The 25,641-nt window shown below is 46.1% G+C and overlaps 1 protein-coding gene across 1 annotated transcript in view; it reads right to left on the bottom strand.

Moving 5' to 3' along the window:
- The window catches only part of LOC135904096 (probable chitinase 10), a 37,318-nt gene extending 16,035 nt beyond the window's left edge, over positions 1-21,283 (bottom strand). The window contains exons 1-5 of the mRNA XM_070531878.1: positions 21,093-21,283; positions 16,857-16,898; positions 15,919-16,080; positions 11,959-12,159; positions 663-874 (exon numbers count right to left, since the gene is read on the bottom strand). Of these exons, the coding sequence (XP_070387979.1) occupies positions 663-874; positions 11,959-12,159; positions 15,919-16,080; positions 16,857-16,898; positions 21,093-21,212 (737 nt within the window). The 5' untranslated portion in view covers positions 21,213-21,283. The remainder of the gene's footprint in view (positions 1-662; positions 875-11,958; positions 12,160-15,918; positions 16,081-16,856; positions 16,899-21,092) is intronic.
- Positions 21,284-25,641: the final 4,358 nt, after the last annotated feature.

Below are 25,641 nucleotides of genomic sequence, written 5' to 3'. Positions count from 1 at the left end.
TTATAGTGCGCACTTTAAACGGTATTGATGGGCTAGTCGGTGGGCCATGATATCTCACACGTACACGCACACAAAGAAAGGACATCTACACAAGGAACGCAAAGTTGTGCACAAGAAATATTTTTTTTAAAAACACGAGCAATTCTTGAAGCGATAGAAATTGATAAATGGAAAGACAGGCGTATCAGTTGCCCGGCGGCATATACTGTCTGACAAAGCGCGCCGCTATCTTGAACTTCGATTATACCTAGAGGGTGAATCCAAGAAAAAATATTTTTTTTGTTCTGTATGTTTGACTCTGGATCTCGTTGACGGCTCACTGCGGTCAGATCACATGCGCTTCTGGAAGGACGCTACAAAGAGGTGGGTCTTTGAAGAACAATGCAGTAGTTGCAGTAGTTGTGTATGTCCTTTGTGTGTGCATGCACATGCCAGGTGTAAGTGCGCTGCTTCAATGTCAGTGCACAGTTGGACGAATAGTGCGCGGGCAGTTGTACGCTGACAATGACGTCACAGTATAAAACCGCGAAATACCACAATTGCAACTCAGTCCATCTTGTTTACTTTTTCGCCGATTGAAATGACAGGCATGTGAAGGCACGCCCGCCCGCGTGGTGAATGAGCCAGTGCTGTACCATATAGCGCCACCAATGAATGCTCACTTAGCGTTCAAGACGCAGATTACTGGCCGCAACTGTATATCGTTCGGGCTCGTAGCGTGAGGCGGCATCGCTGGCAGCCGGTAATGGGGTGGTGGAGGGCCTAACTCTGGCCCTATCTTCCTCCTGCAGAATTGTAGTATGGTCTCGCCCGGCGGCAGGAGGAAGTTCTCATCAGGGTCAAAGGTTTCCCTCGGTAAGCCCGGCGTTGTCATCTTTGCGGAAAGATAAAACAGCGACAATGTCGAAAAATCATTGCAAGAGACCAAGTGCAAACAACCTTCACAAGCGTTTTCTTTTATACTGACCACCCGTACAAAAAAAATTATTGAGAAGGCATTGAAATATTGTTGGTCAATGTTGAGTTTTTTATTGAGGAATTATTGAGAGTATGTTGGAGAATTGTTGGGTTGAGTGTTGAGCACTCTTGAATATTGGCCACTGAAATCGAATTGAAACACCATTGGGTACCTCAATGTTGAATAATTGTTAACTTACCATTGAAAGTCCATTGTGCTTAGACGGCCCGTTGTGTTTGTTTTGTTGAATGGTTGTTGACTTACCATTGATTCTGCGTTGAACTAACGTTGTGGTAGTTCTGTTGACCTGTTGTTGAGCTATTATTGCCACAGCATTGAAAAGCATATCGTGGCACAGTTGAGATGCCATTGAGATTTCAGAAGTCGCCATTGAAATATGATTGACGTTTCGTTGGGCTAGTGTATTTTTATTCATATATTGAAATTGCTTCGCTGTTCACACTTGCATGCCCCGGTGCCTGCTCATAACTTTCCCAAACACAATAAAATCAAAGGAGAGACTGATCAACTTGAAGTACCTTTATTTACACAAAGATGTGTGCACGTGAAACATTATTACAGTACATAAGGCACCACTACATCGAACCTGGAGACACAGGCTAGTACCTACAGCACTCTAGCAGTGTAAATACATCTGAAAAAACCTATACATATGAATTCAATCAAAACGATCATTGTGCTGTTCACTTTCGACTTAAGTTTATGACTAGAAGGCAAAGCGACTCAAAAGGCAGGGCTTAAGCATACCCTTGTAACAACCAACTTTGAACACATGAACACTTGGAGCTGCTTGCATGTGAATACACAAAAGACATCTGAATATGTTACATTAAAATGTTGCGCACACTAACACATCACAGGAAGAGCTACGGCTGACTGTGAGAAGGCAAAATAACCAGTGACCAGTGTTGACCAGTGTGTTTAATACCTTTGTCATCAAAAGCAAAATTTTAGTAGAGCTTGCGCTCGTTTGTGCTCCTACCTATTTCGTCGTCCGCCTCTGTTCGTGCTGCTGTTTACAGTACCCACGTACCACTTGGTTAGGCTGGTAAACATTCTCACAAACAAAAGTAAATGCCTCCCCTCAAAAGGTAGCCCATCCTTTACTACTAAACGCCAGAGCAAATCGAAAGTAAGCCTTCACAGCGTCCATGCGGCAGCTAGTACACCACAGAGCAACACAAAAAATAGTTGAAAATCCCACTTGATGTAGAGTGGCACCAGAGATGCGAGCTTGCTAGTGAATCAGCCACATATCAACGGGTGTCTCTTGCACGACGCCAAGGTGCTTTTGGCGTGAACACTTTAGCATCTGGGAATTTACTGCATACGTAACCTGTGAGAAGGGAACGTGGACAGAAAATGAGATTGCGCGGATAAAGAACCTGCCACACACTGCGCATAACTACGCACGAAATAGAAGTACACACTATACTGGCAAGTAAAAATTTGCGACTCTTTACGAATGCCGTCGAGAAAAGGAAGGAATGGGTTGCTACGGTAAATGTTAGCTAAAACACGCACAGCGATGTTTCACAGTGGGGAAAATATTCCCGGCTCTCTCGCAGAACCAAAGACCACGCGACAGTGCATAGCCCATACCAAACAGATATCGAATCTTTGCGTAGAAGTCCAGTAGAAGGGATGACCTAAACATACGCCGAGAGCGATGCGAGCGTGAGCGTGCCTGTACGAGTGAGAACATGTACCGCTTCTTTGAAGCTAGCCGCGCTCCGGCGTGGCTCCGATCATCCCGCGCGATTTGTGTGCAGAACGTCGCGTACACGCCCTTGCGTTGCGCGGTAGCGTCCGCGCAGTGAGCTAGCTTCATGCACGCGTCATTCTTCACCGCGCAAACGGTGCTCGAGTGCGACGCTTAGCTCGAGGCGACAACGCGCCGATTGGCGCTCCTTTCGCTTCTGGAAACAACGCATATTCGGAGCGGTCCAACTCAAAGAGGCAGCAGAGAACGGTGGCATGTTTCAGTTATCGCTTATTAAAATTGTACAGTACGCCTTCAACGGCAAACCGCCGCGCTAGATAAAGATGCTTACTGCGATAGTTTTGGCGGTGATAGACGATAAGGTGAGCCCGTCGGCGGCTGTGTTCTTTGACCACGTCACCACACCTCTGTTCATTTGCGCTGTGTATCCGTGTACAGTCACCGCGCGGAAGCTGTGACTAATCGGGTGGCCGTTCTCCGAAAATCCCAGAGAGGCGAAATATATTTCGCGGTGCGCCGCATCATTAGCCGCAACCTAAATCGAGGCGCGCTTAACCGCTACGGCACAAAAGGTGATCACACTAACCGTATGGTATACGATGAGCCACTACGGAAAAAAAAAATTCTGATGTTCCACGTGCCAAACCAACGATCTGATTATGAGGCACGTCGTAGTTGGGGACTCCGTATTAATTTTGACTTCCTGGAAATTTTTACGTGCATACAATGCACAATGCACGAGCGTTTTTGCATTCCGCTCCTTTGGAATGCGGCCGCTGCAGGGATCGTATCCACGACCTCGATCGCCAAATTGCCACAGAGGCCGCCATAGTTACGAAATGCGTAAGCGTGAAGTGCAACACTGCCTTCCGGTACGAGTGTGGTACAAGCGTAGCACAGCTGCACACCTGCTGCACGATTATTTGTCGCGGTTCTCCTAAACTCGTAGTGCCTGCCTAAATACCTTGAAAGGCAGCGCACCTCTCACGTATCGGAACGCGATAACAAGCGCTTAGACGGCATACGTGAGTCCCCATGATAAATGACGTGGCCACTGTACAAAATTATCACTGCGCAGAGAAGCCGATCCTTATGTTCCAATTGTGTTCTCTCATACAAATGAAGGAAACGTTATTAGACATGAACAAATGAAGCAATGCAATTTTACGCACATGGGGCGCCGCTGCCTCTTCGCCCACCATTGTTTCAAACGAAGTGACGGCGGCAGCGAGAGTTAGTATCGCGCGCATTTGCTCCGGGGCATGCGGTTTGCTTCAAGAAATTGAACGGTGTGCTTAACATGACACGCTCGTCAATGTCAAAATAGAAAAGAAGGCTACGTGCCCAATAAAAGGAGATTACTTACCTATCTTCAGAAGTGCGGCTGTGACTGTTTCGGGGTGCCTTCTCTCCAACAGGCATCATGGCCTCTGCCGCGCAACTCATCAAAACCGTCAGGCTCGCACATCAGTAGAAGACTAGTTGTTGGGTGAGCTAACCACTTCACCGGATAAACGTCCCACTTATCGTCGTTAAAGCATTTCACTAAAATGTGCATCATGATGTCCGAACAGAAAATACTTTCATCAAGAAGCACGAGGCGCGAACCACCGCACAACTGCAACCGAATAACTGATTCCGAAAGCTGTTCACAGCGTCACATGGCTTCACTATCGTATTAAGTTATAAAAACCTTTCAAACACAAAATAATGGCACTTAAGAACCACTAATTAATTAGCAAATAATTTTTCATCTACTAACCTACACAAATTATTAAGAACTACCTAATTTATAGCGTAAACAATAAATACTACGACCAAAAAATGCTACTACGAAACTAGCGATCCCCATGTGTACTGTTGCAAAAGTGTGCGCAAAACGAAGCTCGGTTGCGCCCGTTTGCGCGCACACATACACATCCGAACGCTACCTCAACGTATGTCGCGCCACCTAGAAACAAAAATTACTACTAGTTTAGCTACTTTTACAAAAATAAACTTTCTAAAATAGTTTGCAGCGGTTTTGCAGATGACGAGGCGACAAGTAAGGTACAATAAGAGCCCGTTACCTGTATTTCTCTCATTTCCCTTTGGTGTTCTTAACTGAACATACGAGACCTGCAGGCTTGGGAGAGGACGACCGTACGGCGAGGCTCAAATAAATCGCGTGCTGCTTGCAAGGCGAGAAACGGGAGCAGCCGCAGATACAGCGATTAGCTGTGATACTGTTGCGGCTGTTGCTGAATCTGAAGCTCTTTGAAGTCAATGGTTATAGCGGCTGCGCGCTGCGATCTCAAAGCGCGTTCATTCTTTGATCTCTAGTACCACGGACATTGGACAAAAAACTATATTTGCTTTACGGACAGAGGGCACGTCGCAGGAAATTCGAAGACCTCACCCGTGTATATTTGTAGCGTGTGCCCGCTTGCATCCTACGGTTCCCACAGTGCGTCCGATGCTCGAAGGTAGCGTCGTCGCCTGTCGGCACCTGTCTTATCGCCGGCCGCGCTGCCGCCGTGTCTACTTTTGGGGAACTCCACATGCGCGTAGTCACCGTGTTTGCAAGTGAATTTCGCATTCTTCTGCTCCCCGAAACGTGCTCATTTCGGATCGTACCAATGGTTATGTCATCTAGTGTATGTTAAAACGACGATGGCATTTGTACACCGGCGAAGAAATAAATCGTTATGAACTTGGGCGGTCATGTATCTTGTCTAACGTTGCAGTTTCTACGTAGCGAAAATGGCTACGAAAGTGGGGCGGTCCCGGAGATAGGCGCTTCAAGGCGCCAGCTGTAGCGACAGCACCAGGAAGTAGCACGCGGCGCACACGCCAAGGATTTCAGAGCTTACTGGCTTTCGAATGAGAGGAGTATGCGCGCGCTCGTGGCCTATTGGTTAGAGTACCGGGCTCGACGGCCGACGTTCGATTCCACCCCATCGGTCACACATAATTTTCTATTAATGAAAGCGAGGCGAAAGAAGAACCTACCTGCCGCAAAGTGACAGGAATGAGGTTGGAACGCATCGCAAAACATGTTTGGAATGTCTTCATATGCGAGTCCTAAGTATTGTATAATGGACTCAACTGCTACACAACAAAAGAACAACTAAAAAAATCAACACAAATTACCCAATAAATTGTTTATTGAGAACACTCAACGGTAAGATTGTTGTGCAAGGGTTGAGTGAACTCAATTGCTCTTGAAAATTTGTTGAAGTCAGTTGTTTCAACAATTCCCCAACAATATATCAATGGTTAATCAACACTCATTTTTGTACGGGCAACATATTCTTTAAAGCACAATCCTAATCAGTGCAGATATGCAGATAATATTTGCGCCACATACAAAAATACCATAACTGAATAATCAACAAAGCCTCATTACGTGTATAACTAATTACTTTAAAAGTATAGAGTGAGTGAATAAACTTTATTACAATATGGAAATTTGGAAACTTGGAAGTGCGTCCTTATAAAACTGCGCACACGGACAAAGCAGATAAGCTTATGCTGACAGCAGACATTCTTGTTGCCAAATCATGCTGGTCCGTGGAATTTAGTGCGTCTTGCGCATCCAGCATAAACGAAGCTTAAATTTTGATCTCAAGGGAGGTGTAGCATCATTCTAAAATCCGCAGATTAACACAGCTGCGTAGCTCCTACGTTTCAGCGCTGGGCATGTTGTCAACTTGGATTCAACAAGGTTAGCAGCGGTCGCGCATTCTGTCTGACCAATATTGCACAAAAAAATGTTCAGCGACCTATTTTTCTAAGTCTCTCTGGAAAGGTTTTCTTTTATTGAACGCACCTGCTCAATCTGTTCTATTGTAAGCGGTACGGCGTGCGACCTCTACAACAAAGTGACCTCTATAATGAAGGATTTCGGAGGTCCAGAACACTTTGTTATAAAAGCGTTTGAGCATGCTATAACGTGAAAATTTTCTCATGCGAACCGTCAAAACATTCTGCTCAATATTGGAAAACCATTCGAAAATTATTTTGGACTCGATTCTATTCGCCCATAGCACTCGACTCGTATTCCTATTCCATTCTGTTTCCGAAATTGAAGCACCCCTACAAAGGGATGCAGGTCCAAAATGCCCGCGTTGCAAGTGTTGGCACACTGCGTGCGCGAATCTACGGTGATTTGGAAAACGCGCACCATCTTTGTTTTTTCTTCTTTTTTTCCCCACACACTGTCGAGTATCCAGAAGGCATGATAACAAGGGGTTAGAGAGATGTGCTGGAAAATGGGGCCCGTTGATATGCCAGTAAATGTGAGACAAGAGCAGCTGACTTCAGCGATCCCTCCGGCTCTGAGCTCATTACTGCGACAACACCACGTACAACAGCAGATGGCGGGCACCTCGCAGAACGCCATCTTAATTTTGCTTGCCTCTGGTCTGCTTTTTTTCATCAAATAAGTACGTTCACTCACTACGGCGGACGCGGTGCAAATTTACTTTCCACTTCACTTTACGCGAATGATTAACAACTTGTTAGCTTACAGGCAAGAACGCCCTGAAGAAAAAAAAAGAGTCCAGAAAGCTGTGTTTAAGTTGGCACGAAAAAAAAAAACAGTAGGTAGCACACATATTTCATGCTGTTAGGACTTCAAAAATATTTTTCTCGTTAGGCGTGACGCCGCCAGTAGTAAGCAATTATGCAGAAAGGTATTCAGCTATTGAAATTGCAGGCTTAGAATGGACCAGCTTAGCCACTCCAGGAGCGGTAATGGTCCAATTCTCACCATTCACAGCAGTTGTAAGGAGAGGAATTACGGGGATTTCCATTCACCTTAATGGTATTGGAATGAGATGGCGGGATCCACTCTGCAACTCTCGCACTGACGCGATATATACGACTATTCATCTCGTTGCGGTAAATGAAGTTCATGGACATCTAAACCTTAGAAAAAATAGTAACAAGTTTCAAACCACCATGACTAATTTAATAAAATAGCTTTTCTAGAGCCAGTTTTGGTTTCGTTTCGAATGAGGATACAATTATATGAGGAGACCACGAAGTATGGGGTCACGTGGGAGCACGACATAGCGACGTTGTGACACTCACTCCGGTGATCTATGTCGCCTCGTATGCTGCTGCTCATTGAGAAGGCCAGTCTAACTGCATAGGGGACGACCGAGCGCGCCGAAGCGAATGTAAACAAAGTGCCAATGTCCTGCTCTCACGTGACGACATACTACGTTATGATGTCTCAGCACAGTGGAAATGATAATATAATTAAATAATTACTGTTTTAGGAGCCCTAACACTATTATTTTCTGGGGTTTAGAGGTGCCACACCTTGAGCTACAGCAGAAATAAAGAAGACAAGAAAATATTGTCTCAGTACGCCTTTAAACATTCCATATGTGTGTTCGGCAATGCAGCCAAATATGCCCTCCTTAGAAACACAATATATTTTACTTTGAGCTTAAATCTTCAATTGCCAAAAATTAGCGAACTTTCGAAGGATTGCTTTCAAGGCAAAGAAAGTTCGAGAGACGTGAAAAAGAACCGCGTGGGCTAGGTACTTGCACGGAGCGACGTTAGCGAGCTCAAAGTGATAGCAACTAATCCCCGATGCTGCACACAGACAGAAGGCATGAATTGGCTTCAAGCAAAAGTGACAGTCGATGGTGACACCCGTAGTGTTCGATGCATTGCCATCTGTCGTCAAAACCTCCTCGTCCAAACGCCGTCTGTCACCAGCAAGAACATTGACAGAGGTCCAACAATTGCCATGCATTATTTATGGCTTATTATCCGTCTCAATTTGCTTCATTCTTTCAACAGACATCTTTGCAAATGTGGAAGCCACGACCATTATAATCAATCCATCTCTGCTTCTTAAGGCCTGTTCATGCCTTCGGTCAGCGCGCATTCGTTAGTAACATGTTTGAGGGCACGAATATTGGTGCGCGTAAGCATAGTGCTTTTTTTTCTTTTCATGTCCTGCTCACTTGCTTCCAGCCGGGAAAAATTAACACCACACCAGCTATAACCACGGAAAGGTATTATTAGTATATTTGTCAAGAGGCCTCTGCAACTTCTCCATTAAATATTTGGCGTTTAAATAATACTTTAATGGTTGATTACTAATTATTGTTGATTAATGACCTAAGCCCTTATTGAAAATAAATGCTATGAGTTGCTCAAACGGACACCGGAATAAATTAATTTGTTTGCATTCTCGTAAAGCACAGGTAGTTTTTATTTTTTTCTTAAGGCTTGGCGCTGGTTAACTAAATCACCCTGTATATTTGGTCATTTGCAGATAGCTCACTTTTACGCCACAGAAGGCACGTGCCAACGAAAGTGATCCGCATGCGGCCATGTTCCCTGGCCTATTGTTAGATTTACGACAAGCGTGGAGGGAGGAGCCCAAAACCTCGCCCCGATGATGCCTGATGTTTTTTGCAATGTGTGGGACGTAGAAGGCACTCACGACGGTCTCTCAGCGCCCCAGCACCCATGATGTTGTGCTGCTGTACCCTAACTCGCAAGTTCGACTTTTGGCCAAGGCAGTCGCGTTCGCGATGGAAGGCAATGAGCGATATAAAGCCTACTGCAGCTTCAGCGCGCGTTAAAGAGGATCCCTTACCCACTCGGAGCGTGAAGCTTTGTTTTTGCGCTTTGAGAAAGCTTCTGCGTAACTTCTCAAAAGAACCTGTGTTTTAAAAATCGAGTTTGACTGTACCATTGCTTCAATTTAATCGACAGTTTAATTCCAAAAACACAAAAAAAAACGCTTGGCTGTAGTAAAGCGAAAAAAAAAAAAAGTATTGACTGTAGACTTAGTTACAGGGATATCTGACACATTCTGCGCTCACATTATCGCCTAGGAACCAAGCAATGCAACGCATCTTCCTGCTGATCATCATGCCAACGCGACTGAAACTTGCAGAAACGGACAGATTTGTTTTCCCGGAGTGTCATCATGGCCGATGGCGCTACTGGATAACAAAGGTCGTAATTAATGCTACTACGTGCACTCGCACCAGCATGCCCTAGCCATGCTTAAGCAATTTAACTACATTCAATACATATATCTATGACACATTGACCGAAATCTGACGTGTTGGGACTCATTGCATTGTGAGCGGTTACAACCCCATCACAGGAATATGAAATGTGAGCGCGTTTACATCTGCAACGCTCTGAGAATAGGTTTGCACCCTTTTGGAACTCGTCCACAAACAATGATCCTCATCTATATTACATGCATTTCCTGCAACACACTGCGTCCTCTATACTTTCCTATGTGAAGGCTGCTATATAGCACGCTCACACGAACAATGGCGATCGTGACCTGAAAGTGAAGGGCGCGCAGCGTGAAAGAAAAGGAAGGCCCTCAAGATGAATGATGAACATTGTTTCGCGACAAGATAAGCCCCGAAGGTTGTAAGCAATTCTCAGAGTCAAGTGACTACTGCCGTGTCAAAGAGCAACGACGAGCTGAAACAGCGCGCACAAGCGCGACGTTTTCGCATTGCGTGAAAGGCAGTTAGCGCGCCGTCTAAAATACACCATGCCGACCTTGACACTGTCACACTCCGTGTATTTACGAGCGCAACGCGTTCCAATAGCCAAAAAATGGCTGTGGCTTAGCTAAAGTTAAGGCCAGGATGCGAAGCATACTAGCCTTTATTTTAACGCGACAGCGTTAAGGAGCTCGTGTCGCAGAAAAGCCGGTGTAGTCGGCGTCGGCTCAGGCGTGCGGCGCTTGCTCAGGCGCACATTTCGTTGTCGCGCCGAACGCTGCGTTGCTCGACGCTCACCGCGTCCTATGCGGGGCGCGTAGTCGCTGCGCCGTAGCAAAGCCACCTAGAAACAGTCTCTGTAGCACGCCGCAACCTTCGCATCTCATTCCAACGAGCAGCTTTGTCTCCAGGAGGCATCTCACCTCGTGAATGTCTAGCAGAGGCAAGCGCAGCTGCTTATATACCGCCGCGACGCCGCGAGCGACGGCGCGAGTTGGAGCCCCGTTTCTCCTCTGTCGTGACGTCACGGTGTCACGTGGTATTGAAGGCGACACCGCCGCGCCTGAGGAGCTGGGTTGAGCTCTAGTAATATGCTTCGCATAAAATGCACTTCGCGTTCACGCACGGATTATTGGACAAAGGCACGCCCAGTAAGACGGAAGGTCTACGAGATGTCCCAACTGCCTAAAGAGAGTCCTCGTAATACCGACCGTTTAACACTACAGAAGCCTACCGCTCTGGCATAGCTGAATATGTTCTCTTCCCTGTAAAGAGTACGAAGTAATCGGCCTTTGCCCCCTTCACTGTCTCTCTTTCTGAAAGATTCATCCCATTGTAGTGCGTCACTGCATAAACGGGGACGAATGGTGCCGCGGCCATTTTTCTTTGTGCGCGAGTACACAGTATGCCCCCGCCAATGTTATGGCGACAAAGAGAAGGAAAGGAAGCACTGCTTTGTGCTCCCGATCAGTGGCGGCGGTGGAGCATGCCCGATATTGCTACCCTCGCGCGAAACATATATCGTCGCTACTCTGTTGTTCGTTGGTATGCATAGAGTGAAGGGGAGGTTTTGCCACCCAACCCGGTACTCCTGAGCAGGTGCTCGTGCCCGCTCACGACTCCAGTGAGAATTAGACAACGATCTACATATTGAAGGACATGATTCGGTGTTCCCCTTAAACGTCAACTATACTTGGTACGCACTTCCGACGCACTTTTGGAGCATTATTGGCGTGTTTATATTGCGCCGGGCGACATCGTAATCGTGGCAACAAAATCTAGGAGCAAACCACTGCCGCTTCGTAACGCAAAAGGAGATATGCGAAACCCAACATGTGCGCTTGCACGCACATCTTGTATGACCCACACACGATGGCGGACGTCGCCCTGTAGAAGTACCTAGTAAAAGCTGCCTAGAAAGGTGCAGTAGCGCACGAGCTGGTGCCGTTGATTGCTGTCACCGCCTGTCTCCTACGCAATGGCACCGCGAATGACGAAGTCGGCCATCTTGCGCGGGGCAACTGAATATTGCGGGAAAGCATACTTCCAGTGTTTCGAGCATCTTCTATTTAGCCTCGACACACAACGCAGACGGACGTGTCGCGCGGCTGCAGCAACGAACGCGACGACGCCGCGCACCAAGCGCGTCCGAGACGCGTTCCGTGGAGTCGGCGCCTTGCGGTTCCCACCAGAGCCCGCGGCGTAGACGTTCTTGCGGGGTGTGCTCTCGCGCTGAGCCGTGAGCTGCGCGCGCCCGTGCGCCTCACCTGCGTGGCGGGCCATGTGCTGGAAGTGAGGATAACCTTGCTGAACACTCTGGTGACGTCCAAGTTGGGCGGCCGGTGGCCCATGCGTGTGTACGGCAGTAGAAACACGAGCAGCGGGATGAGCAGCGTGATGAACGCTACCGAGAGCAGCATCCACAGGAGCTGCCACCCGGGACGGCGGCGTTGGTGATGCCCGTGGCTCTGTTTCGTAAACGTGAACCCGATGCGAGCGGCTTGACGAGCCGGGCGAGCAAATTACAAAATACAAACTACTGCTTTACATACGTAAATAGAACGTGCCTACACGCCTCCACACGACACTTCATCACGTTATGTCATTCGTCCCCAGCGGACACCGACACCACGAAAACGTACAGATTATGGAAAGTCTTTTCTCGCTGATCTGATGCCCATACTAATTTATTTATTTAGAAATACTGTCAACCATCAGTTGAGGGTCATAACAAGGAGGGATGTTACATATACGTTCACACAAGACAGCCAGATACAAAAGAAATATGCACATGCACTACAGTGTCCTCCGGATACAATACAAGATACGATATACAGACTGTAAGACATGTATTCAAATGTGAAACCAGCTGCCGCCCGCACACAAACAGAAGAAAAGGAAAAAGATAAAAAAAGAAAAACAAAGCACTTTACAAATATTCGTGTATCTACGCGCGTTCGCTTTGGCTTTCCATTACGTGATGAATGTAATTCCTAAATACGGACATTCCTTTTACATCAGTGAACCACGTTTATACCGTTTACAGCAGAATTGCGTTAATGGTTGCGTATTGTATATTTATTGTATAAGATTGACACGTGTTGAACTGATATGCAAAAGTTGTGTCATGGCTGCCATCTTTCTAATGTTTCGTTATTCAGTTCCGTGTAGTGCGGGCATTATTTGAAATTAACTACTGATGTCACGATTATTTTACTTTTGTAATGAAGAAGAAGAGCACAGGAACAAGGCCAGCTAGATCGTCTCTTCCATGCCTGCTGTGCGACCAGTGGGCCAGCCGGATAGCCAGTGCTTGGCACGAGTGTGAGCCGTTCGGGCAAACAGCTGTTCCTGCCCTGCGCCACCTGCCTCCTCAGTTACGAAGAGACGTTACCCTTGGAACTGTTCAGTGCACCCATTGCAATTGGTGGAGGTGCTGGGCGTATTTACTGAATGTACCACTACTTCTGCATTCTGTACCGTGCCTTGGTTTCCTCATATTGACTGTGACAGAGCTTTGCCAAGAAGATCCTTACGCTTTAGATATAAAGTAGTTTCGTACCGTGCTGCGACACTCGACTGCGATAGATAGCCGGTCGAGATCGCATCGGGTATACGCTGGAAGGATGTCACCATGTGACAACCTTCTGCCATGCGTGCCTCTGCTACGAGTGCAATCAGTATTTACATTACACAATAAACAACCAAAATTCACTAACACTGCCGTCAACTTAGCACACCTCGCGAAAGCGCTAGAGAGTAGAGGCCTTCTTCAACAGAGAAAAACTTGCATTTTCATTTTAGCATCACAGGTGGTGCTTATTGTGACGACCGCATAGGAACTGCTGTGCAAGTAAAATTTCCCTTGTTTTCTGATTCCCGCATATGCGCAATCAATGAACTGCCTTACCAAACGTTACATTTCCCGCAGTAACTGTGTCTGTGTTATATTTTGTTCTTTAGTAAAGGCTACACGAAATATTTCTCCGGCTTTTTGAGAGGCGCAATGCGCTCTGTTTTCCATGTTCAGTAATGTTCCGCGGGGATCCTTACCTTGCAGAAAATTTTGTACACAGCGGGGTGGCTCCCAACATGCAGTTGCATACAATTATTACTGGGAACTGGGGTGCTAGTGTCTGCGGCAGCTGCAAGAAGGGCGGCTCGGCCACCATAGGTTGATGGTTAGTACATCTATTTGCCTAAACTTCACCCTTCTGGCATTCAATGGTTTCGCGACCTTGCAAGCTGATTATTCTCAAGGAATTACTCCGTTATCGTTAATAAAATAAACAATATTAAAATTACCCGACGGCAGGATTGAAACACAAGAAATGCAGCACAGAAGCGTGATGTCGAAACCATTAGGCCACGTGAGCATGGACAAGCGGAACCAGTGCAACTAGCAGCGATTATGCGCTTTCGCAAAAGTCTTATTGCGTTCTGCATTTGAAAAATGAGCATAAATTGCTTTGAAATTCAGCGCAATGACGGCAAATAAAGCGTAATAAACGTAGTCAAAAGAACATCTGCAGCCACAAGCAATAACGCCAGACAAATCCATGAACTGACCATCATTGACACAGACCATCCATGAACTGAATCCATCAACTGACCATCATTTCTATGGTATCTGAACGATCGCAGTGCTAGAGTTGCCCCTAGTGATCGTTGTAGGAAACTCTATGGATCCGAGGTAATGGCGTTGTACTGCTAAGCACAAGGCTGAAGCGATCGCATTCGAATGGGTGCGGAGTCAATTTACCTTAACCTAGCAGATGTCAACCCTCCGAAGGTCACATCTTCAACGCTACGCCATTTAAAATTAGGGTCCTTGCTTACGGATATTTCTGACAGATTTAGTTTTCGCTTTGCAGGACCTGCCCAGAACTCTCGGCAGGCTGATATGCTCCATTCGAGTTGAGAAGGAAGCACTAATGAACGGCATTTTGCTTTCGCGAAGGGGAGAGGTGAAGCCTTGTACTCAGCACTTCTAATATGCACCGCAAATGACCATTCAATACGTTCGCTTGAATCTATTGCTACGCGACGTAACCGATCTCATCTAACGAATCTAGAGCCAAGCCATCATGTTCTAACAATTAACCGGGGTATCCAAGGAGCTCGTGTCATGCGACACCGGCGCTGGTCACTGACGTGGCGGTCGGTACATCATCTCAGCATACAGCAGCACCGAGAAAGAAAGCAGGGTTCAAATGCTGAAAAGGGAGATCGCCTTACGCCATTTCAGTGAACCGCGGAGCATATTTCTAACTCCCTGCATTCGCGCTTTTCTTTTTTTCTTTTTTTTTCGTTTGACACGATGAATCAAATCATGCCTTCTCACTTCAGCAGTTCGTGTTCGAGATATTGTCTGCTTTATAATCTGATCAGCGAGAATCGCGTGGAATAGTGCTTCAGTAGTCACGCAAAGCAAAGGACAGCACACAGAGGACGGTGCCTTACAAACCGCCAGTGACTTAATGAAGTAACAAGCGCCTCGCCATTTTTACAAACCATCACATGCAACATGATTTATCGGAAATGGACGAAGTGTACTGCAAGTTTCGTTATTTCTCTTTTCCCTGACTGTGTCACGCGACTCCACTGGAATTATTCGAGGCGTAAACGATGTCGCACGGTACGATTTCCCGAGCGACCAAATTTTCATTTTTAAATAAATGCCCAAGGGAAACGCTCGACTCGTTTAGTCATTCAGTTTAGTCAGTTTAGTCATTTAAGGCATTCTTTTGCAACTCTATTTTTGCGAATATTGTGGGAAAGGGATGATTACTAATATAGAAACGGAATGCCAAACATCTTCCTCTTTTTCTCAATTTCGTGTCGTAACCCTAACACTGTTACGCTACAGTGCGACGTCATGAATTTCAATGCATCCTTTTTTTTCATATTTTGGTCATTCTGACGCAATGAGTGATCTGGAACCTTGCAATGCTTCCCCTTTGGCTCGCTTGGAATACAATGTCAATCATCTTTATCGATAAAAACATTATCTAAGCCTAAGCAAACGCCATGAAAACTCATACCGTTACGGCGAGCAGGTCCGGTAACTTCGAAGCAGGTCATATTTTTCTCGCTTACAAAGCGTCGTCTGTTTGCAAGATAGGATTTTTCGCTATTTTAGAAACGTAGCTTGCAAACAGAGCTCAACCTAATGTTACCTCTAGTATCCCTAGTAAAAAGACGGGAGCTATCCATATACCACCTACCTCATCGCTGTCAAAGCTATATCCCACTCGGGAACCCTGTGGCGACACTATTTCCACTGGTGACTGTGTCTGCGTGAGATGAGGCGACATCATGGGGCTTTCTCCTTGGCTTGGCACAGACAGGTCAGACTGTTCCTCGGGCGACAGCAACGGGCTTTTGATCTGCATGCGTGGTGGTCCCACAATGAGCAAGATACACTTGAAACAAAGGACACGAGGAGAACCACTGTTTCAAAGAAGACAATCGCCGTCTGGATTCTCCAGTAACTGCTACTGACTTCTCTGGCGGCCCGTGCAGATGCCGAGTAACCACGGTGCATGCGCAGATGGTCGTCCGCGGGCTATTACGGGCACTGTGAGGCATATTGTCAAATTCTGTCTCGTTGGCACTTTGAGCCAATCAGAGAGACCTATAGCAGCTTCTATACCAATCAGAGGTGGCAAGATGGCAATTAAGACAATATGGAAAATGTTGAAAATGTCCTGAGCAGAGCCTAGTATATAGAACACCATACACTCTAGTGCGCCTGCCGACGAAAGCGCACAGCTCATTCTGGCCTGACTGCGTGGATTTCCGGCGTCACGGTAGAACGCGTTCACGTTCAATGCTGCCTGCGTCCAAACGTTTCCAGTGCCGCCGCTCGCGTTGGTTGCGTTGGCGTGCAGGTGTGTCGACGCCGCGCGAGCATCAAATCGAATCAAATTGTAACTGAGCGACAAAAATATTCAACATAGAATATAACCAACGACATCACTTCCGCGTGTGACCTGATTCATGCTATATGTTATTTTACTGTTATTTAATTTCTACGGATTGTTGTGTCATCATGGCGGTTACGAAAACATTCAGCCAGGCGCGAATCTGTACCCATAAAGTATACTTGTCGTTTGCGTTCAAGTGCTAATGCCATTTTAATAAAATTTGCACCGACGCGTACCTTTATGTTGGTCTTCGAATGTGTGCGCGACGAAGCGCCTCGCTGGAAGCAAGAGAAAAGGAAAAATTAACAACACACACCAATTCTCGTAGACCACAGTATCGCACTTTTAATATCACTGTGATGTTAAGTAAATGTACTCTAAGTTCTTCTCATAGCTGCAATATTGACATTTGGCACAACATTTATTACCAATTCTGTAATGTTTTATCAAGTATTATTACTACTAAAATATCGCTGAATGAATTCTTGACGACAAAATTGCCAAACAAAATTACCAGGAGCGCGGGGCTTCCGGTATTCGTAAATAAGCCCGGCAAACACGATCTCCATAATAACAGAAGTAAATATAAGTTATTTAACATCGGATTTAATAAGTATCGACGTTAAAAACAGCCAAATTGCTAGTAAACAAGTAATAAATGCAGACAAGAAGACAGCGAGCAAGTTTGTGAGGGGTGATAGGTTGCGCCATGATATACGTCATACAACAAGCATGCGCTTGGTCAAAGGTTACGCTTCATCACAGGTAAGGCATTAGACTGCAACACGACACGTTGCGGAACTCATATATTTATAATGTATTCCATCACTCTGCTACATTGAGTAAATATGGCAACCGAAATATATCATAACAACCACTTGTTGGAGCTACCTACACTCGCACTCTCTTTTGTATAAAGTATCTCTCTCTCTCTCTCTCTCTCTCTCTCTCTCTCTCTCTCTCTCTCTCTCTCTCTCTCTAAACTCGATCTGCATACACACACGCTGCAGGAATGTATGTATACCAATAATGTGTGTATACTACATGTATAACATAACCTGCAGCTATCACTGTAGACATCGCTACACACTAACTATACGCTATACATACCGACGCTTACATCTGCTCGGATCACAGTTATCAGTTTAATAACACCACCGTTTAGAGCTTTGCGAATATTCAGAATTTCGAATATAATCAAATGAGTGTGTTCCGAATATAAGTATCCAATTCGAGAATACTGTATTTGATTTCGTTACATATTTCGTAATGTACAAACAAACGACATCACTCCTGGGCCTGCCTGCAATAGAATGAAAAATACCTGCGTCTGGCCCACTCGCAGCTTCAAGTATGCTGTTGATACAATCAGAAATGACGGCTGCATGTTAATTTTTTTCGCGCACAAGGAGTCACTTCCAAACAGCATAGCGTCTGTGAAATAAGCGAACAACTTCTTGTTCGGTGTTTCCTCACAGTTTTTCCTTTCCTGCTTACAGAAGACCAGAATAATCGTCACTCAGTTCAACATTTCTTCGTATCCTATTATAGTGCAGTTACCTGTAAGGCAAATTTACACTAACGAACGTCTGCCAGTTCTTGGCTAGTACATGCGTATCCCCTGCCGGGAAGAGACAGGCGTGCTTGCAATTAAAGTAGGAACTCAGACCATTTAATCGTACGCAAGGCATGAGCCAGCAAGGGGACGCTGTTTTCATGGCACCAAATCTTGCGGGGTCGCTGACAGATGCCAAGAGCTAAAAGTTTTGTGCAGTCAAGTCCCCAAGCAGACCAAAACACGAATGCATGCGGCCATCATCTCATATGCGTGGGTGGTTGTACATATCTGTATTCCTTCTTGTGTGCCGTCACTATTGGCGCCTCACCTATTGAAAGCTATGCGCCAACTAGCCCCACAACGTGTTTTACCACGACATAGCTGTGAGGCGCGCGGTGGTGCAGCTTTCATTTTGACCCCCTGGTTATCTTTAACGTGCACCCAATGCATGATACAGGGGCGTTTTTTTTTTTTTTGCATCACGCCCCTATCGAAATGCACCTGCAATGACCATGACTTCATGTCGTGCCCTCGAGCTTAGCAGCGCAATGTCAAAGCAACTACACCACAACCGTGGGGGTAGTCATTTTAACAATCAGCGCGCACGAGTGCAGTTTGCTTACCTTATGACACAGAAAAATGCATACGAACGAGAAGAACCGATGGACCCATTTTCATTATTCCCAACAATGTGAATCCAAGAAAATATGAGTTCAAGTAACGCATACGGGTAATTATTCGCCACCCTAATTGACGTCTGGAAATAGTAAGGTAAAGGAAAACGTAACTAGATCAAAAACACAACTTCCCGCCGGTGAGCGCCGAAGCCACATCTTCTACACTACGCGTGCGATGCTCTACCACTGAGAATCGCGTTTATAATCGCAGAGAATCGCAAGCGCAATGCGGTGGCTGTTATTCAATAATTATTCATACGTTCTCCAGTTTTACGAGACTGCAGTTGCTGGCTTTCTCCGCAGTCCTGGCTGTCAGCTTCCGCCCTCAACGCAACGAGCCCCCGACGGCATATAAATTACACCTAGACGTTTCGACGTCACACGAACTGCGTCCCTTTGCGTTCTACTCTTAGCAACGAACACCATGTTCTCCTTCCACATTTCTTCTGCTGCTAGTCCTCGTCGCCTCATATATGGTCGCAATTTCTGCACCTAGTTAATCACTTCGATTTGTGCAAGACGCTTTTGAAGATGGCATTGGAATGTACAAGGATTCAATTTGTAGTGTACAATATTTCATTTGGACACCTATTACTTGTATCCAGCAATGGTTTACAACTTGAATCGTCACTTCAATGCTATACGAGGTCGCTGGTTAAGCATCTATGCATCTATGACCACTTTAGTAATCATTCATGCTCGTGCAGAGTACGTCAGACGTTTATAAGAGCACCTTCAATTTCCACGCACTATAGGGTTTGTCCCGGCTAAAGTTAGCCAATGCCTTCAACGAATAAAATGTTTTTTTTTAAACCTAGTGCAAGATATGAATTTAAGACCTACAGTATTCGGCCGTCAGATCGTTGACGAGCGAAAACTGTAGCTCTAATAACTACATCTTGCACAATGTTTTTGTAATATGTAGTTTTAGTTGAACCGCTTGCCTAACATTGACTGGGACGCACGCTAGACTATACGATCTGCTCACCATCACAATTACTCGATATGTGGCAATATTTGGAACGTACAGGCGCTGCAGTGAAGATGACAGATATGGTGCGAAACTCCCATGCACTGCTAACATAGCAAAGTTGGCCACAACTCTGACCGAAGCGTAAAGCACACGCATCATGCAGACAAGGTGCTATATAGTGCTGAGTCAATAAAGAACGAGGTGAAGCAAGTTTCCAGCGATAATATTCTCAGTTGATCCCTTTCAGGGATACAGTAGCAATCGCAATCTAATTATGAGGCATGCCGGGGTTTGACCACCTATGGTTAATTCCCGTACATCCAATTCACGGTACACGAGCGTTCTTGCATTCCAGCCATTTAACGTGGCCGCCATATTCGGGGTCGAACCTGCAACTTCACTACGTCTCACGATGGGGCAGTGCCCGAATGAATGTCAGCAAAATCCTTGTCGAACCATTGAGGATTCAAATATTCCTGTATACTATATATATATATGTATACAATGCGGGATCGAAAGCGCAGCAATGGATCAATGATGCTTGCAATGAGCTCTTTTTGAAATTGACCAGAACATGTCCACTAAGCGACACACACAGCACGACTGTACGAGAGTGCAAACCCACATTTGCGGACGTATTTCGCGCGTTTTCTTCCTTTTTGACAAGGAGACAGATTTTTTTTTCATGTTTGCTTCACTCCTTCGCACTATTCAGCAGTTTCGAGGACAGGAAGAGGATTATTGCAGCGCATGGGCTCGTCAAAGGCATGCTCAATTTGAAAAATCGTGATGCCTGCCTGGTGTTCCCAAGCATCACTGTTACAAGGGGTAAAGTTGGTTTCCTGTCTTCCTGTCTTCAACCAGTGCCGCCGTTAGGCCTTGCTGGTGTGTCTTAATACGCACGTAAAGTGCTGGAGCAGACGAGGACAGTAGACACGTGTCGTGTCCTCCTCTATTGTCCCCGTCTGCTCAAGCACTTTACATCGTTTCCTATATAAAATGTTCCACACGAAAAAGACGAGCGAGAATGAAGCGCCAGAAACGAAGCCAAACAGACAAAGCAGGCACTGCTAATCAATATGCTCCGTCAAGTATGCATGCCATGGTCTCCTCCCTAATTCCAAGAGCCAACGCTCAGTGGGCAGCCTTCAAGATGAGAGCAATAAATGCCACAGGAAAAATTTCCTGGTGACTGCAGTAACAGTGCCAGCCTCACCATGAAGCGCCGCCATGAAGCGCCGCCAAACGCTGCGAGAGAGCTCACCCAGTCGTTGGAAACGTAGTACCCTCGCGGAGTCCTGCTAGGCGGTGCGCTCGGGCTTTCCGGGGACGTGGGTGACCCAGATACGACATCTCGAGTTGGATACAGCACTGGAACGGCCATGGCGTCGCAGTTTTTGTTCTCCTTGCAACCTATGGCTCACACCCACTGCATACGGCGCGCGTTTCTGCGGCGACTGCCTGAGATTGTTAGAAAGAGAGAGAGGGTTGTCTATTATTAAGAAACATATGTGATTTGAGATAAAGCAATTTTCGCTGAGGAAGCTTCACAGTTGTTGCAGGCGTCCATAATTGCGCTATAATTTGCAATAGGATCTTTAGTCAACATTGTTGGTAATTGACTATTTATAGCCGAAGGGTCACGATAATGTGGAAGTGAAGTCGTCGAGTACTAAATCATAACCTTCTTTATAGAAGCTGTCCCTATCCGCATTAAAAAAAAAGGACCGACCCAATGTGTGCCGTGAAAGCAATTGCTGTTCCAGTTAACACTTCTCACATGGCGCGTTTCAAGCATCGTATTAACTGGAACAGCCATGAACTTTCTTTGCACACTTTGCGTACTCATTCGTCCAAACTTGTGCACGGCGCAGGGTCTCTGACGAAAGGTTATGCTTTGAGTAGTGGCCGACTTCAATTCTGCGCCGACAACATTCCCCATGAAACGATTTTCAGTTTAAACGCGGCGGTGCCGCTGAACCACGCAACGTGTCCAGGGGGAAGCGTGAGAGAGGAGCCCAGCTGCAGTACGTGCCCCATACATGACGCGACTCCGCGGTGGCAATACATTGCGTCGCTGAATTGCTTCACGGCTAATCGCATTAACGTCGACGCTCATCGTGACGTGGGTTCTGCCGCAATTGGCTTAACTGTCTGACAGTGTAGGAAATCCACACCAAGGTTAGGTGCTTAGCATGGGTGCAGCTGATTTGCTTACGCCAGCGCAAAGGAGTAAAAACGTTCCACTAGCTTGACTGGCAAGTTGTCCGACTTTACATTTTCAGCAATAAATTGCACATTAAGCTACCATAATTACCGCTGCGTACGTCGGCAATCACACAATAAACTGCTTTTAGTGGTTTGGATATAATTTCACCCGGGCTCATTTTCTGCAAGCCCTGTGACTCACTCGAGAACTCTTCGCGTTTTCTGTGGTGCATAAGAATAAATTCACTGGCCCTATGTGGCGGCAGATTTACAACTTGATGTGTTTGTGAAACAGGTTTACTCCTCTTAATGTTAGCAGTAAGCTGTCGCCGGAAGGCTCGTTCAGCATTATATCTATTTTGCATCTATATACTAGGCTGTGCTGCCACCCTCTCATTTCGTTTTCCATCTGCTGATAATGGAGAAAGCATGAATATTTGTAACACAGAAGAGTTGTATTGCTTTGCCGCCAGTGTTCTGTAGCTGAAGCCACGGTTCCATTAGGTTCTCGAAGTCAATAAAAGCGAAGTTATCTTCGCTTTTTATTGGTTTCAGTGATCCGGTGGCTCGATCTCAAAGGTTGCGTTCATTTGTTTTCCTCTAATTCATCCATGTAGCGTATGGTGCACTTCCAAACCGCTTCCGTGACTCTATAAAAACGAAAATAACAACAATAATAATTGCTACTGCTACCACCACCGTTGTTACTGCTAATACCGTTACTGCTACTGCTACTACTAATATTATTGATAATTATCAATGCAGTAACAGGAAGAACCACAACAATGAAAACCTTACGTCGCATCCAACGCATTGTGATGCGAATGTTTCCTTGCAATAATAAAAAGCTTCTATATGTTACTTATGTCGGGGGCACACCTCACGATTTGATGCAGATTGGTGGTAGAGTAGACATTCTGTTGCTTACTTAGCGCGATGTTTTTCTTCGTTGTATGGATGGATGAATACTATGAGCGTGACTTTTTCAAACGGAGTGGCATTTGTGCGACCAAGCTCTTGCTGTTATATTGTCTAATATCCTACCTATGCTAAAGAAAGAAAAAAGAAAAGGGAAAAAGCCGCCATGAATTGCCATATCCAAACTTTCTAAACCCCTATTCTAAACTTTGTTTTTGTACGCTTTCGTTGTTTGTCGTTTCCCTACTTCCACCAATCTTCCGATCGCATCTTACTAATCCCTATTGTGAACATGTTTCCTTTCCCCCTGCTCTCGCTGAACCCAAGGGCTTCAAAGAGGCCAGAGGTCCCTAAATCGACCGCTGGACAGATATCTTCACGTTCTAAAAGAACATGCTCCAGCGTTGTTGTTGTTACTGTTGTTGTTGTTGTTGATGATGATGATGATGATAATGATGATGATGATGATGGTGGTGGTGGTGATGATGATGATGATGATGATGATGATGATGATGATGATGATGATGATGATGATGATGATGATGATGATGATGATGATGATGATCTTGATGATGACCTTGATGAGTCACGGGGATTGGCCAAGAGTCGGGCGGACTTATTATGTGTTCATACAATGTATTTGCATTAGCTTTGCCGCAGCAAGCACATGCTGCTTCTTTCTTGTATCTCGCTTTATAAGCTAGTGTTCTAAGGCATCCTGATCTCGCTTCGAAAAGTGAGGAGCTTCACTTTGAGTTATCATACATTCTTTCTTTCCTGATTTCGTTTTTCCTCTCATGTAGTTACTCATAGCAGGTTTGTTTTCAGTTGCCGCCAGTCATGAGATTATCTCAGCCTCTCTGACTTTCCGCTTTACGTTCTTTGTTGCCATGTTGTTCACCATACAGCTCCTATACTTGCTGGTAAGCTTCGTAGTTCGTTTCCTCCACTGTGAATCAATGCTATCTATCTGTACAAATACCTGAACGCTCTCCCAGCCCATTTAGTTTTACACTGGAAGGATAGAGCGCAAAGGACGATCCACAAAGACAAGACAGGACAAGCGCTTGCCCTGTCTGCAAGCGCTTGTCCTGTCTGCATGCTGAGGGGTAGTGTCTCTGTAAATGGCTATCGCAGAGAGCAGAATTTCTTCTTTGTTTTCTTAGCGCCAACCGCACCGCTGTTGGCCAAACGTTTTCACGTCGTTTAAAAGTGATATCAATCGTTCTAATCAATACAGAAAAACCAACTTGGTGGAAACAACGCCGAATGAATGAATGAAAAACTTTATTGCCACAAAGAAGATATACCGGCGAAGGTGGAGCTCTCAGTCCAGGGCCCCAGTGGCCTTTGCCATCTTGCTAGCTCTGTCGATCAGCTTGAGCTGTTCTTCAGGCTTCGAGCAGGATAGCGCAGCCTCCCACTGCTCCGGTGTTGGTGTTTTGTGTAATGGCGCTACCTTTGGCTTTTGGCAGGCCCATGTAACGTGGTAAAGCGTTGCGTGTTCACCGCATAGCGGGCATTTATTGTCGTATGTTGACGGATAGATTTTGCTGAGCAGACTCAGATTGGGGTATGTATTAGTCTGCAGTTGTCTCCAGGCAACCGACTGCTCTCTACTAAGGTCTTTGTGGGGAGGGGGGTAGATCCTCCTTAGGGCTCTTTGGTTTTCTAAAATTGCTCCATAGCGTCTGGTGACTGTGTCCGGTTCCCCGTCGTGGTGCGCCCCCCGGTTGGCGTATGCTCGGGCGTTGGCGTCGGCACGCTGGTTCCCTGTCACAGTCTCATGACCTGGTGTCCACGTAATGAAGCATCTCGAAAAGGTTATTTTTCTCGTCTTGAGTATGCGGATGGCCGCAGTGGACATGCGTCCGCTGCTGTACCTTCTGCACGCTTCTTGCGAGTCCGTAAGTATTGTTGTAGTGGCCTCTTCGCCCTTGTGGGTGAAGGCGAGTGCGATTGGCGCTTCCTCAGCCTCCAGGATGTTGTTGCCTTTGATCGAAGCGCAATTGATTTCTCTAAGCTGGTGATCAACAACGCTGACTACCGCCCCGGAGTGCTCATTGTATGTGGCCGCGTCGACGTATAACACGTCTTTTCTCGCCGAGAAATATCTGTTGTGTGCTTCTGATCTTGCCTTTCTTCTGGCCTTGTGTAAGTTAGGGTGCATGTTTCTCGGTATCGGGCTAACCTCAATGATCTCTCGAATCTCTTTAGGTATGCTTTCCGTGCTGTTAATTTCTCTGCAAGCATCTCTCATACCCAGTATCTTCAGCGTGTTCCTGCCCGTTGGAGTCAGCATGAGTCTCATTTTCTGCGCGAGAAGGTGAGCTTCGATGTGTTCTTGCACTGTATTGTTTATGCCCAACTGAAGGAATTTCTCCGTCGAGGTGTTGACCGGTAGTCCGAGAGCGCATTTGTAAGCTTTCCTAAGGATTGCCTCTAATTGTTCTTTTTCCTGCTCGAGCGGTGTTTGGTAGGGGACACTGTATACAATCCTACTGACCACGAGGGCCTGTATCAGCCTACATGTGTCCTCTTCTTTCATACCTCGCCGTCTATTTGAGATTCTTGCGATCATCCTCGTGATCTGAGCTGTAGTGTTTGCCAGCTGTCGGATTGTGTGGTCCACACGACAGTTGCTTTGTATCCACATGCCAAGGATCTTAACTTGGGATACCTCCGGA

Source organism: Dermacentor albipictus, chromosome 1 (assembly GCF_038994185.2).
Source record: "Dermacentor albipictus isolate Rhodes 1998 colony chromosome 1, USDA_Dalb.pri_finalv2, whole genome shotgun sequence".
NCBI classification, from domain to species: domain Eukaryota; kingdom Metazoa; phylum Arthropoda; class Arachnida; order Ixodida; family Ixodidae; genus Dermacentor; species Dermacentor albipictus.
This window is presented reverse-complemented; position numbering and strand designations above follow the sequence as displayed.